Source organism: Labeo rohita, chromosome 19 (genome assembly GCF_022985175.1).
Source record: "Labeo rohita strain BAU-BD-2019 chromosome 19, IGBB_LRoh.1.0, whole genome shotgun sequence".
NCBI lineage: Eukaryota > Metazoa > Chordata > Actinopteri > Cypriniformes > Cyprinidae > Labeo > Labeo rohita.
In genome coordinates, this window is record NC_066887.1 from 5,257,207 (window position 1) to 5,273,254 (window position 16,048).

The 16,048-nt window shown below is 32.2% G+C and overlaps 1 protein-coding gene across 1 annotated transcript in view; it reads left to right on the forward strand.

The window, feature by feature from the left end:
* The window catches only part of septin7a (septin 7a), a 64,846-nt gene extending 51,698 nt beyond the window's left edge, over positions 1-13,148 (forward strand). Inside the window, exons 9-14 of the mRNA XM_051136306.1 lie at positions 1,035-1,131; positions 5,077-5,128; positions 6,780-6,905; positions 9,686-9,821; positions 9,932-10,077; positions 12,127-13,148. Of these exons, the coding sequence (XP_050992263.1) occupies positions 1,035-1,131; positions 5,077-5,128; positions 6,780-6,905; positions 9,686-9,821; positions 9,932-10,077; positions 12,127-12,163 (594 nt within the window). The 3' untranslated portion in view covers positions 12,164-13,148. The remainder of the gene's footprint in view (positions 1-1,034; positions 1,132-5,076; positions 5,129-6,779; positions 6,906-9,685; positions 9,822-9,931; positions 10,078-12,126) is intronic.
* The last annotated feature ends 2,900 nt before the right edge of the window (positions 13,149-16,048 follow it).

Consider the following 16,048-nt stretch of genomic DNA (forward strand, 5'->3'; position numbering starts at 1 on the left):
ACATGAAGTGTTTGTCATGTTCTGACCATAAAGAATAGTTTAAAACCACAATTAACCGTTTGGGTTTTACAGCTTTTACATTAAAGCAAAAATCTGCCTTTAAACTTGAAAGAAATTTTAAAAAATTGACATTTATCGTGATAATTATCTAAATTGACTGATATTAAAAAAAATGATCATGATAATCATGATAACTTTTTTGTCCATATTGCCCAGCACTAATTGGCAACTAGCTGAAATATCCTTATGTTGATTTACTGAAATTAATAACTAAAATAAAACTTAAACTGAAATATATTTAAAAAAAAATTAAAATAAACGCTACTAAAAACAATGTAAATGAAAATGGAAAATATAAAAATGATAGTTAATTCAGAATATTAATAAACTATATATAATATTTTATTCTAATTGTACATAATACTAAAAACTTTAAGTGACACCTGGTTTGTATGCATTAATAGACCATTTCAGTTTTTAATAAATACTGGGACTGGACTAAATTATAAAGCACCACTGCTAGAGAAAAATTAATAAATAAAATAAAATTTAGATATACTCACTAGTGAAGCTCACTAATCAACTGACTAATTGTGTGGAAAAAGACAGTGTTATTTTAGTATCACTGATATATTTTTATAGTTCTTGCTAATATTTTGAATTAATTTTATTAATTTTTATTTTTTTATTTTCTGTTTTTATTTCACTTTAGTTGAACTTTTAGTAGTTTTGTTGCCATTTTTCTTTGTTGTATTGTCTATATAGCTGATATTGTTTCATGTTTTTTCAGGGTTTTAGTTGACAATAATAACCCTACTCAGAGTGCACTAACTGCTCAAATATTGGCTTCCTATTTCGGCCCAACAGGGAAATGGGTCAAACTGAAACACACTCACTGAAAGAGTGCATTATTGTCACTACACACCACTGACACACACATTGAGAGTCAATATCAGTCACCTGACATTTCCAGCCCCTCTCATTCTCTAAGCATGTCTGCATGTTACATCTCTGTGTGTTTTTGTGTTCCTCAGGACCGTCTGCCGCTGGCTGTGGTGGGCAGTAACACCATCATCGAGGTCAATGGGAAGCGTGTACGGGGCAGGCAGTACCCCTGGGGTGTGGCAGAAGGTGAGGGGTGAAAGGTCACCTCCTATTCATATATGTATTCATATATATATATGAATTGATTGATTTTTGTTTAGCTTTTTGTTTTGTTTTGTTTTTTTGATGCAATTAATTTTTGTTTTGGTTTTGTTCAGTTTGGCTTAGCATAGTTTGGTTTGTGTTTTGCTTGCTTTTTTGTGCAGCTGATTTTTGTTTTGTTTTTAGGGAGTAGATTATTTTTGCTTAGTTTAGCTTAGTTTTGTTTGATTTTTGTTTTCAAGAAGTAGGTTATTTTTGTTTAGTTTAGCTTAGTTTGGTTTGTTTGTTTTTTTGGTGAAATTTATTTTTGTTTGAATTTTTTTAAGGAGTAGCTTTATTTTTGTTTCGCTTAGTTTGAGTTGTTTTTGTGCAATTTATTTTCGTTTCGTTTTTGGTGTTTTCAAAGAGTAGGTTATTTTATTTTTGTAGGTCATTTTTGTTTAGCTTAGTTTGTGTTTTTTTGGGCAATTTTTGTTAGATTTTTTTAATTTTTTTATTTCTTTTTTATTTATTTATTTTTATTTATTTCTTTTGTTTGTTTTTGTTCAGTTTCGCTTAGTTTTTTTTTTTTTTGGTGCTATTTATTTTTGTTTTATTTTTGTTTTGTTTTCAAGGAGTAGTTTTAGCTTTTAACATTTGTTTAGTTTAGCTTAGTTTGGTTCCATAGTTTTTTGTTCTGGAATTATTATTTTTTTTATTTTTTGTTGTTTTGTTTTGTTTTGTTTTGTTTTGTTTTGTTTTGTTTAATCTATGGGTTGTTTCATTTGCAGTAAAGTATGTGCAAACATGCATTTTTTAGTTTACTGGTCAGTATAGCTTTATAATTTAATTTATTATAATTGTAATTATATTTTAATTCAGTGTTTCCAAAACTGAGCTTTGTAAGGGAACTGCAGGGGGTTTGTTATTTGATGAAAAGCTGATAATTAATTAAATATATTTTAAAATTGATGCAAATTTAGTTTAATAATGTCATTTGACATACAGGTAAACAGAGAACTATTATTTAACACAAAAATATGAACTTGAAGTGAATTTTTTAGGTCAGAGGGGTTCAGCTGATTTTGTAGTTTGCTGTTGTCTGGTGTTTTGAATTGGGTTTTGTTTTATAATTTTAGTTCATTTTGTTTTTCAGTTTATCTTTAGTTTATAGTTTTTTTTTTGTTTGTTTGTTTTAAGTTTCTAGTAATTTTGGTTTTACTAATTTTAATTTTTTGTCAGTTAATAATTTAAGTACTTCAGCTTAAACATTTTAATCTATCTATTTGCCAACGCTTAAAAAAACGTATCTAATATTTACATATTTATAAGTGTTTTTAATAATTGTATTAAATATAACAACGCTGGTACTAGATAATTAAATAAAGGCCTTTTACGGAAGGAAAAATAAGCAAGTGACATCTTATAAATGAAAGGCATAATAAAGTGACTGTCCTGAAGTGGTCATGTGATCAACACCCAGGGTGTGCAGTTGGCTGGGCAATAAGTAAAAGCCTGCAGATCTGCAAACAGGAAGTGTATGTGTGTTTTGACATTTGATCGAGAGCTCTAGCCGGTCATATGATACGGCGTGAACATACAGTGTGAAATATGAGCACGGCTTGAGCCGTGAATGAAGCTTTGAACATGAAAGTCCAGTGATATTTCAGATCTCAAGTAATTCAAGCAGAAGATCAGGATGCTGATTTGATTAGTCACATCTGCTCACTCACCGGAGCGGTTTGGCTGGAGCTGATGCCTGCTTTAACCACTTCTTCTTTTTAGACCTTTGACCTCCGATAACACCTAAGCCAAATCCTCTGTAGCGAGCTGCACTGAGAGCAGGGTGATCGTGTCTGAGACAGACAGAAACATCAAGTGTGATCAGGAAGGCTGTGGGTTTGATGGCTGTGTTTGGATCCAGTGGTTATCTGTGTTTTAAGAGGGTGAGCTTTGAATGCCTGAGATGCTTTCGGCTGTATGTAAGCGCACAGATGGCATGTGGTTGGGAAGGAGGGAGAGGTCTGCTTCATTCATTCGATAAGTGACGCACACGCAGCAGGAGACACAAGCTAATGTCAGATCAGGTGCCACCTGCTGGTCACTTTATACATTACAGTAGATGAATGCAATGCAAGTTTGTCCCTATGGGACCTTTGACATAATGTCAGAACTTAAGCCAGCAAAGCAGCTTGTTTGGTTTACCTTGTTTTTTTGTTTTGTTTACAACAAGTAGGTCATTTTTGTTTACTTTTTTTGTTTAGCTTGGATTAGCTTTTGATTTTTGAAACAATTGAGTTTCATTTTGTTTTCAACATGCAGATTATTTTTGTTTATCTTAGCTTAATTTGGGTTGTTTTTAGTTTTTTTTTTTTGCTCAGTTGATCATGTTTTTAACAAATAGGTTATTTTTGTTTTGTTTTGTTTTAGCTTGGTTTGGTTTATTTTTTGTTTTTTGGTTGTTGTTTTTTTTAATTAATGTTTTTGTTTAGCTTAGTTTGTATTTTGTTTGTTGGCTGTGAGTTTTTTTGGGTGCAATTGCTTTTTGTTTTGTTATCGATAACTAGGTTGTTGTTTAGCTTAGCTTACTTTGCTTGTGCTTTGTTTTTGCTTGTGTTTGTGTGTGTGTGTTTTGACCAACTGATGTTTGTTTTTTAACAATTAGGTTATTTTTGTTTATAATTTTGTATAGTTTAGCTTTAATGTGGGTTGTTTTTTGTGCAATTGTTTTTGTTTTCAATGAGTAGGTTATTTTTCTTTTCTTTTTTATTAGCTTAGTCTGGTTTGTGCTTTATTTGGTTGTGGGTTTTTTGGCACAATTGATTTTTGTTTACAACGAGTAGGTTATTTTTGTTTTTTTATTTATTTTTGTTCACATTTTTGTTTAAATTAGCTTAATTTGGTTTGTTTTTAGTATTTTTTTTTTTTCCCCTAATTGATCATGTTTTTAATGAGTAGGTTATTTTTGTTTTATTTATTTATTTTTTCTTTAGTTTAGTTTGGTTTGTGTTTTTTTTTTTTTTTTTTTTATGAATGCAATTCATTTTAGTTTTGTTTTCAACAAGTAGTTTTTAGTTTTTGTTTTTTGTTTAACTTAGTTTGTATTTTGTTGGTTGTGTTTTTTGGGGGGTGCTGTTGATTCTTAGTTTATTTTTGTTTAGTTAAACTTAACTTGTTTTTGGCTTTACTGATTCATTGAGTAGGTTATTTTTGTTTACATTTTTTGTTTTGCTTAGCTTAATTTGGGTTGCTTTTTAGTTGTTTGTTTTTGTTCTTTTTGTTTTGTTTTTTGCTCAATTGATTTTGTTTTTAATGAGTAGGTTTTGTTTTAATTTTCTGGTTTATCTTAGTTAAGTTTGTGTTTTGTTTTTTTTTTTTTTTTTTTTTTTTGTTTTTTGGCCCAACAGATATTTAGGTTATTTATAAACAAGTAGGGTATTTTTGTTTAGTTAAACTTAACATAGTTTTTTGCGCAAGTGATTTTGATAGCTGTTGCTCTGTGGTTTACTTTTTGTTTTTTAAGTTTCATTTGTATTGTTTAATCTGTGGATTGTTTCGGTTGCATTAAACGATGTACAAACATCCGTTTTTCATTATTTGCACTGAGTTGAGTGTGAATTTTTTCTGCAAACCTTTGCTCCATAAATTTGCGTTAGACTTGTGTGTACTGTGTTTACAATGAAGAAATAGTACAAAGTATAAAGTAACCCACTGTCTGTAATGTCATAAACTTCAATGTGATTATATATCATAAACCTATATATGATTAACAGTATGCAAATTGTCATTCAGCCCAGATGTTATTAGCTTGGAACAACTTCCCTCAATATATCCCTTTTTTTTCCAGAGGTCATCTTTAACTTCAAGATGGGACGAGGTGGATGTTATAGTGTGATGTTTTTGCAGTTTCTTGATTCACTTCTAATACATTGATTTTGTGGTTGTTTTCAGTGGAGAATGGGGAGCACTGTGACTTCACAATCCTTCGAAACATGCTCATCAGGTACACAGCCCTATTTCTTTCTCTTAATTCCTTCAAACTGACCCCTGACCAGTCAGCAGACCTTTCAAAAACATCCATATTAGAGGGATTAATCTGTGGCCCACTGTAATAAACTATTGTTTGAAAGTTTGGGGTCTTTAAGATATTGATATTGTTTGAAAGAAGCCTTTTCTGCTCACCAAGGCAGCATTTTTTAATCAAAAGTACAGTAAAATTAGCAATATTGTGAAATAATATTATGATTAAAAAAAATTTTGATCTATTTTAATATATTGTAGCATCTAATTTATTTATGTGATTCTAAGCTGAATTTTCAGCATCATTACTAAAGTCTTCAGTGCCACGTGATTCTTCAGAAATCATAATATGCTGATTTGCTGCTCAAGAAACAATATTATTATAAATGTTGAAAACAATTGCGCCGCTTCCTTTGTTTGTGAAAGCTGCGATGCTTGGAAAGAACAGCATTTATTTGAAATATAAATTGTTTATAAAATTACACATCTTTTCTGTCACTTTTGATCAATTTAATGCATCCTTGATGAATAAAAGTCTTAATTTCATAAAAACAAACAGTGTTGAACAGTGTAGGACTGTGTTTTTCTATATTTAGTAGGGGTGTAACGGTACACAGATGTCACAGTTCGGTTCATACTTCAGTTCGGGGGGTCACGGTTCAATACGATTTCGGTACAACAGGAAAAAAAACAAATCTACAATGCTAGGTTTCTTTTCATTTATTTTAAACAGTAGTACAAATTCTAAGTTTTCCATCTACATGTGAAAATACTAAATATTATATCAAATTTATGTCTCATATAGGCTATAAAATCTGTACATATATACATACAAGGAATAAATACTTGAAATATATTTAATTTAATTAACTGATAGACAAGGGAAAAAACTGTGCGACAGGTAACGTAGCCTATATTTGCTGAGTTTTGTGTCAGAAAGGAAACTCAAATGGCAGAAAGCATCATTCTATTTGTTTTTTAAGTTGATTTTGCTGGTATGAGGACAGTTTAAGTAATCGTACCGGCGCACACAAACAAAACATATCAGTTCCAGGCTTCTAGCATTGCTAACTTGACAGCGCAGTTGGTACTTTATCAAAATAAAACAGTGAACCAAACCTCAGCGCCGCCTCACTGTGTCACTGCTAGAACGCAACTGAAATACAAAGTCTGTAATTTACATAATAAATAATAGTTTAAGATTTTAGATGCATCGCAAATATGGAAGTATTATGGAATATTTGGATTTGTTCTGAATGAGAGAGGTAGGATACAACAGCACAAAGCTCCATGTCGCAAACAGTAGAGTGTGCAAGCTTTTAAAGTAACGTTATACTCCTTTGTCAGTAAGAGACACGTTCAGAATCATCACATGGTCACTGTCTAGTTGGCTTTGTTTTCACGTGCGCAACTCCTGGCATTTGCTGTTCTTCTGCCGGCGGTTATCAAACAAAGTTGCATTACTGCGGGCGCCCCCTTCTGGATTAAGGGTGAATCGCCTGTATTCGTTGTAAGGCCTCATGCACTGAACTGAGATGCCCATACTGTGACGGTTCAGTACTAATACATGTATTGTTACACTCCATATATTTAGTGATATGAATCTGTCATTTATTTGTTCTTCTCACTCGCAGAACTCACATGCAGGACCTGAAGGACGTGACCAACAACGTCCATTATGAGAACTATCGCAGCAGGAAACTGGCCGCTGTCACTTACAACGGCGTCGACAACAACAAGACCAAAGGCCAACTCACAAAGTGAGTGTTTTTCACTAATACAAGCTCAAGAGCCTATTTTAAGCCTTACTTCAGTAAGCGTACACAAACATGACCGATACGGCTTTCTGATGTCAGTTTACTGTACATGATGCAGATCACCATAGTTTGTAATGACGACTAAACCTGGACCCCAGAGCTAGACTGACACTTGCTAATAATGCTAATAATAAGTCAACGCAGTGATACTGTACTGATCGACACGTCCAGGCTTCCTCACCCTCAGACCTGTCACTAACCCTCAAATATAGTCCAAACGCTCGCTAACGGCCATCACATCCACCCTCACGTGTCTAAAGAGCCCTCATCTTAACCAAAGCACAAGAGCGGCCAAAAGTTCATGATTTTGCGTCTAACTAATTGTTTTTTTTTCTAACACATGATGCAGTGTGAGCATGCTAAGTGTGTGTGTTTTTTGATTTTAGATCTGACACGGTTGAAGGCATGTAAGTGTCGTGCACAAGTTCACATTTGTCTCGTCTTCTCTCCTCTGCTCTCTCTCTCTGTTTTTCCCTCTTTCTCCTCGTCTGTTCACATTCGGAGTCGGGCGTCCTGCTCAGTGTCCTTAGTGTGTGTAACTGCACTTCCAGCTTTGTGTTAGGATCATTGTCATAATGCTGTTATGTGGCATGTTTGTCCTCCTCTAGCCAAGTTAAGGACGTTCATCCTGCTTTCTGTTAGCTGGAAGTCTTGAAACGAAATTGAAAGCGTTTCTTAAGAAGCTAAGCAACTCAGGACATGTTCATGGTAAAGTATTCTGGATACTGCCTGACAGGAGTAAAAGCCTGTACATACCAAGTTTTTGGCCCAGCGTAGTTTTGAAATAAAATGGTGTCCTTATGTCTATTTTGAAGAGTTTTCGGTTTTGTGTTTTTTTGTTTTTTTTTCTTCTTTTCTTTTGTTTTTCTTTAGTATACTCAACCAATGAGTACATTATTGTTGTTGTTTTTGTTGTTGTTTGGGGGTTTTTTGGAGATCGGAGGGGTGTTTCATAAAACAAGTTTACCAAATAAGTCAGACTATTGCAGTTAGTCTGACTTATTTTAGGCCAAATCAAGTGTTTTGTTGGTTTTTGTTCATGTTTTTTTTTTTTTTTTGGAGAGCAGGTAAATTTTTGGTGTGTGTTCTTTGGTTTTTATTGTGTTTTTTTGTTTGTTTTTGTTTTGTTTTGTTTTGTTTTTTTACCAAAATGAGTATACTGTTTGTATGTTTATTTGTTTGAAAGAAAAGCAGGAAAAGAAAAGCTTTGTTAGAGAAAGCAGGTAATTTTGAGTTTTTGTTTAGTGTTTTTTTGTTTGTTTGTTTTGGAGAGCAGGTAAGAGCAGGTCATTTTTGAAATTTGTTTTGTGTTTTGTTTGGGTTTTTTTTGTGTGTGCATGTGTGTTTTGTTTGTTTGCTGGTTTTGTTTTTTTGTTTAGCTTTTTCATCACCAAATAACAATATTTGATATATATATTTTATATATATGTTTTAGATAGCAGGTAATTTTATTTATTTATTTGTAACCAAACAAGTATGTTGGGTTTTTTTTTTTGTTTGTTTGTTTTTGATATTTTTTGGAGAGCAGGTCAATTTGGAGGGGTTTTTGTGTGTGTGTGAGATTTATTATTTTATTTGTTTTCCCTTTGGTTTTGCTTTTCATAGTGTGTTTTGTTTGTTTTTTTTTTTGAAGAGCAGGGTTTTAAGTTTTTTTTTTGTGTGTGTGTGTGTTGTTGATTATTTTTTATTTCTTTTTATTTTTTTTTAAACCAAATGAGTTTGTTTTGTTTTGTTTTTTGGAGAGCAGGGGCCTGTTTCATAAAACAAGTTTACCAAATAATCCAGGTTTATTTCGGTTAGTCTTACTTATTGTCAGTTGATTTGGTTCAAAATAAGTCAGACTAACTGAAATAAGCCTGGTTTATTTGGTAAACTTATTTGGCCACAGGTCATTTTTACTTTTACTTTAACTACTTTTTTTTTTTTTTTTTTTTTTTTTAAATAAACCAAATGAGTATTGAGGTTTTTTTTTTCTTTGGTTTTGTTTGTCATTTTTATTTATTTATTTATTGTTAAACTATAGTTTTAGGGTTTAAAATCCAACTTTGTAAAGACCAGTCCAGTTTGCATGAACTAAACTCAAACTTATCTGGTTACCCACTGAATCTAGCTTCATGAAATACAAAACAGGTGTTTGTTTTGTTATTTTGTTTGTTTTTATTGAGTAGGTGATTTTTGTTTTCATTTTGATTCAGTTTTATTTAGTTTTTTCCCTCTGTAACGTTTGTTTGATTTTGATTTTTGTTTTTTTGCATTGAAGCATGTAATCCATCCAGGAGTTTTTCAAAGAGTAATGATAATGTGCATTAAACTTTTGCTCCATACTGTATATTCTCATTGAATTTGGTGTGTACAGGCTTTCGGTCCTCCATATTCCAGGTCCAGATGATCTGTTTATCGTCTCGACTAGTTGTGTGTATGTGATTTTAGCAGCCCATATTAATTGCCTGGTTCATTTGCTGTGAGTGTTTGAAACGCGAGGTTGCCTTTTGTGCTGTGCGAGCACTGTTGATCTTGCGGCTGCACACTAACACAGCTGCAGTTCAGCTTACTAACTCACTGGGTCCTAAAGTCTTCCCGTCAGGGTCCTCTCTTCCCTACTGCTTCTGCATCACAGGTCTATTGTCTCTAAAGCTCAGTCCAGCTCTTTGAGTAAACCGTCTAATGAATGTGTGTTTTTGCATCCGCCCGTGCGATGCGTTTGCTCGTGTGGATGTGAACAGGAGCCCCTTGGCACAGATGGAGGAAGAGAGGAGAGATCATGTGGCGAAGATGAAGAAGATGGAAATGGAGATGGAGCAGGTGTTTGAGATGAAGGTCAAGGAGAAGATTCAGAAACTCAGAGACTCTGAGGGAGAGGTAACACCAACAGTTAAATGAAGATCTTTAGAAATTTCTGTTGAATACTCTTCATAAATGATTGTTGTGGAGTCTGAATTCACTCTGTTGGTGTGGTTTTGTCTGTTCAGCTGCAGCGACGTCATGAACAGATGAAGAAGAACCTGGAGGCCCAGCATAAGGAGCTGGAGGAGAAGAGACGTCAGTTTGAGGAGGAGAAGGCCAGCTGGGAGGCCCAACAACGCATGCTGGAGCAGCAGAAACTGGACGCTTCCAGGTACGCAAACATTTACAAAGACACACCAGAGCTCTGCTGCTAAACCTAATGAGCTGTGTAAGGCACATCCCAGAATGCACTGCATCAAGCTTATTATTAGTAGTAGTAGTATTTTATTTAGTCCTAAAAATGATATTTCCATCTATACTACATGTCAAAACTTTGGAATAATTATGTATATAATATAGTCTCTTCTTTCACCAAAGCTGCATTTATTTAATTTAAAAATACAGTAAAAATGTTAAATAAATATTACAAATTTAAATAACTGTTTTCTATTGTAATATATTTAAAAGTCTAATTTATTTCTGTGATCAAAGCTGAATTTTCAGCATCATTACTTCAGTCTTCAGTGTCACATGATCCTTCAGAAATCATTATAATATGCTGATTTGCTGTTTAATTATTATTGTTGATTACAGGATTCTTTGATGAACAGTTCAAAACAGCGTTTATTGACTAAAGAGATCTTTTGCAACATTGTAAATGTCTTTACTGTCACTTTTGATCAAATTAAAGCATTCTTGACGGATAAAAGTAATTTTTACATCTTATTTACCCAAACTTTTGAATAGTAGTGTTTGATACTTTCCACAAAATAATTACAGTAATGATAAATAACTAAATATTTATACATTAATAATAAATAACTAAATAAAATACATTTCCGTTTTTTTAAAAAAAGTACACTGCCGTTCAAAAGTTTGGGATCAGTAAAAAAAAAATGTAACACTTTTTTTTTTAAGAAGTTTCTTATGCTCATCAAGGCTGCATTCATTTAATCAAAAATCCAGAAAAAAAACTGTAATATTGTAAAATATATTTCAGTGCAAAATAACTGTTTTCTATGTGAATATATTTTAAAATGTAACTTATTCCTGTGATGCACAGCCGAATTTTCAGCATCATTACTCCAGTCTTCAGTGTCACATGATCCTTCAGAATTTTTTTTTTTTTTAAGATTCTTTAATAAAAAAAAAGGTAAAAAGAACAGTGTTTATTTAAAATAGAAATATTTTCTAACAGTATAAATTACAGTTTAAAAGTTTGTGGTCAGTAAATTTTTATTCTTTCTTTTTTGAAAGAAATCAATACTTTTATTCATCAAAGATGTGTTAAATTGATAAAACGTGATAGCAAAGACTTATATTGTTAGAACTGATTTCTATTTCAAATAAATGCTGTTCTTTTTAACATTTTATTCAAAGAATCCTGGAAAAAAAAAGTATCAGAAGGGTTCCAAAAAAAATTCCAACACTGATAATAAATCATCATATTATAATGATTTCTGAAGGATCATGTGACACTGAAGACTGGAGTAATGATGCTGAAAATTCAGCTTTGATCACAGGAATAAATTACATTTTAACTTATATTCATATATATATATATATATATATATATATATATATAATATTATTATTATTATTATTATTATTATATTATAACATATATTATTCAATAATCTTATTGATCCCAAACGTTTGAATGGCAGTGTATTACTATAGCTAACTCCAAAATATTAATCTGCTTTATTTAAACTGTTTTTAACATTTCTAATAATAAATGTTTCTTAAGCGCCAAATCAATATATTAGAATGATTTCTGAATGCTCATGTGACCTTGAAAATTGGAGTAATGATGCTGAAAATTCAGCTTTGATCACAGAAATAAATTACATTTTAAAATATATGCAAATAGAAAACCATTATTTTAAACTGTAATAATATTCCACAATGTTAATGTTTTTCTGTATTTTTGATCAATTGATGAGCATTAAGAGAATTCTTAAAAAAAAAATAACTGAAGACTGGAGTAATGATGCTGAAAATTCAGCTTTGATCACAGAAATAAATTACATTATAGAATATGTTCCAATAAATAAATAACATACTTTTTTTTTTTTTAAATATTATTTTATTCCAAACTTTTGACCAGTAGTGTAATTAAAAGATTGTATAATCATATTTTATATGTTACTCCGTTATAAAGTGTGCCTGTCTATGTTTATTTTCTCTAATTTCCATTTTCTTATTTTCAATCCTAAAGGACCTTGGAAAAGAACAAAAAGAAGAAGATCTTTTAAACCACTCGGACCATCACCGCATCCTAGTTGCCAACTGAACCAGCCGGGACCCTCAGTCAGTCTATCGACCAAAATCATACGTTTATATAAAGCCCCACGTTTTTTTAATTTAGTTTATCTAGTTTTTTTTAGTGGGGACGCTGTGTCTCTGCACGCCCCACTTAACTCTGTCCACCCATTAGGCTGTTTTTCCACATCTAACGCGTCGGTTCATTCGCCAGACCTCACAGACACCGAAAGCGTTGTAGCGCGTCTCATCTAAAACAAGCAAAACACACAAACTTCTCCGAGATATGCAATATTGTTTGATAACCTCTTAGGATTTTGAATTTGTCATGCGTCAAATTCCCCTCATGTACCGCGTCTTTGTTTAGCGTTTTTAGATCCGAGGTCACTTCCTCCTCCTGTCCATCTGCATATTGATTGGCCACGTCAGTAATAAAGGCTGAATCTTACCTCAGGCATTTCTGGCCTTTAAACAACGACCTTTTTGTGGCTTCTTCTTCTTTTCCCTTCCTGAAATGTTAAGCTCTTCCAATATTTGTGTAATTTAAATTATTTAGCCATGGACCTTAGCCATTCATGAATTTTTTTTTTTTTTTTTTTTTTTTTTTTTTCAACTATTATTTTGTCAGTTTGTTTCTCATATTCCAGTTCACTGTTTTTTAAGTGCTTGCACATCTACACATCCTTTATGAATGTCACATGATTTGTCCATGCATTCATGACTCCTTATGAGGCGTTTGTAAGTGATTTGTTGATACGGCTGTGTTTCATGTAAACTGATTCAGGAACAGTGAGCTGGCCTTCTCGGCCACTGTTTTTCTCTCTATAGGCACGAGTTCCCATCAGAGCTGGCCTCCCCGATACCACACTTAGCTCTCGGTCATGTATTTCTGCGACTTTTTTTATAATTTTGTTTCTCTTTGTTTTGCTTTTTCATTTTTATTGTACAAAGTCACATAATAAACTTGTGATGATGCCATTTGAGTAGTACGAGTCGTTTTGTTTTGCTGCACTCTGTGCTGTTTGTAATGGAAAAACTCAATCAAGACAAACAAAAGCTGTGTTGACAGCTGTATGTAGTTGTTATTGACGTATATGTGGGTAAAAATACAATGCTGGGCCATTGATGGTTATTGTATGTTTGTTAGATTTCATACTGAGGATTCGGAGGTATTGTTGTCGTTGACAACATGCCACAGATGCTGCTCACTGACTATTGAATGCAGCTTTATGGACAGTGTCTGGTTCAGGAACAGGTTTGACAGGAAGGGGGCAGCAAATACTGTGTGAAATGAAGCTGCTTCTGCGTTCATTATAAGCTCATTTTTTGACTTTTGGAGACATGTTTTACATCTGTGGACTCTCAGTTTAAAATATTTGTAAATACAAACTACTTTTCAAGTTTGTCAGGTTTAGTTTTCTGTTTAATTTTCAGCAACTACTAATTTAAAAAGTATTTGGTAACACTTTCTGTGAAGTCCATATTTATAATACATTATAAGGATATTCTTAAGGCGTCTTATCATCTTATAAATAATTATAACAACAATTATGATACAATTATAATGCTTACGCATTTGTGGTTAGAACTTTTAAACAGTGGTGGATGAAATATACAAATCAAGTACTTGAGTAAAACTACAGATATGTATAATAAAATATTACTCCAGTAAAAGTAAAAGTGCTCCTTTTTCATTTTTACTCGAGTGAAAGTACAAAAGTACCCAATTTTTTTAATGTACTTAAGTAAGAAAGTACTGATATACACTACTGTTCAAAAGTTTGGGGTCAGTACATTTTTATTGCTTTTTTTTTTTTTTAAGAAATTAATACTTTTATTCACCAAGGATGTATTAAGTTAATAATTAAAAGTTTATTAAAAGTTAATAATAAATAATTTACATTGTTATAAAATATTTATATTTTGAATAAACACTGTACTTTTTAAACTTGTTATTCATGAAAGAATCCTGAAAAAAAAAAATCACAGGTTCCAAAAAATATTTGGCAGCACAACTGTTGATATTATCCAACATTGATCATTCTAATAATAAATCCATATTAGAATGATTTCTGAAGGATCATGTGACACTTAAGACTGGAGTAACAGCTGATAAAAATTCAGCTTTTCATCACAGGAATAAATTCTATTTTAAAGTATGTTAAAATAAAAAGCATTATTTTATATTGTAAAAACATTTTGCAATATTACTGTTTTTTTTTTCTATATTTTTAATCAAATAAATGCAGCCTTGATGAGCATAAGAGACTTCTTTAAAGACTATTACAAGTCTTACTGACCCCAAACTTTTGAACGGTAGTGTATTTATTTAGCAATTTTATATAGGCTACTTAATTTAATTTTATATTAGCACATATTTTTATAATCCTACTGTTCAAAATACCTGGGATTTTCCCAAAATAACCACTATATGGAGTAAAAAAAAAACATTTTTGTTGTTGATATGGACTATGTTGACGAGAGTGATGTAGTAATGTTCACTGTGAAGCGTATACAGTGATGTACCTGAAGGAAATCAGATTTGATCTAATTACCATCTAATTTCCACCAGTAACAAAAAAGTGTTTTAAAGCCTGTTGTTTTGCAGAATGTCACAGATATATATGACACGAGAATAAGGCCTGAAGTTAGCAAGAACATTTTAAGGAAAATACATTTATATTTTAATGTTTTTTCCTCTCAAACTTTGTCTGTGGTGTAAAAACACCCCTGGCCAAATACGAGAAGGGTGTTCCTGCACAGCCGGAGGAACCACATTTCTAGGACCCTATAGTTTTTTTGTATTATTTTATTTTATTTATTTATTGTATATATGTATGTATTAGCATCTCATACTATTTATTAGAGCTTGCTATTCAATTCTGTATATTATTATTTTTTAAAGAAGTTGTTTAACTGTATACACTTAATGTCCTAACCGACTCCTAACCCTTAACATAGCCATTGGTAACCCGTTTGAAATATTTAACCTAATTTATTTCAGTATATTCTATATATATTCTGGTGTTAAATTCCATTTTCTTGTAAAGAAAGACTTGTATTTTTGCAGACTTCAGTTCATTAGCCGCAGCACAGCGATTCAGGTCTGATGTGTGACACACATAAAGTGCAATAAACGGTAAAACAATTGCGCTACAAATTACTGTTTATTAGTACATTAATAAATGTAATTTTATTTGAATACAAATGTTAGTTTATAACATTCAGCAGAACAATGATCTGTTCTGCACAGCTAAACAGGCTGAATGGAGATTGCTGACACGCCTCGAACACAAGTTCACACCAGCTCTTTCATTAAAAATAAGATGGAAAGATCAAAAATGAATAGTTTTTGTTTTATGTTTGAATCAGATCTCCTCTAGATGGCGCTGTCACAAAAATAAGGTCCTAGAACTGCGGTCCTGAAAGTGCAGCCTCCGGCTGTGCAGGAACATACTATTGCCAAATGCCCCCAGAGGGCATCACTTCCTACTTTAATAATTACTGTAGTTACCATGTTCTGAACATCACATCCTTTCTTTTTTCCTCAGATGTAATCTGTCTAGGTGGTTGAATAAAAATATTTGGACTTCAATTTAGCACCAGCAAGCTTGTTAGCAAGTTAGCATCAGCTAACGATATTTACTTATTTTCAGTGTGGTTTTGAATAAACATTCATATCTGTTTACTCGTCTAGTTGTTCCAAGCAATATAAAAAATTATACTGTTGATAAACAATATGAAAGCAGACGTCATGTAGGGCTAAATGCGTAGCATTTTAATACAACTGCTAATGATACAGCAGTGGGGAATATGAACGTGCATGAGTTATTAAGTTTGGCTTGAGAAAGTCAACTTACTGATTACTGTTTAAGAAT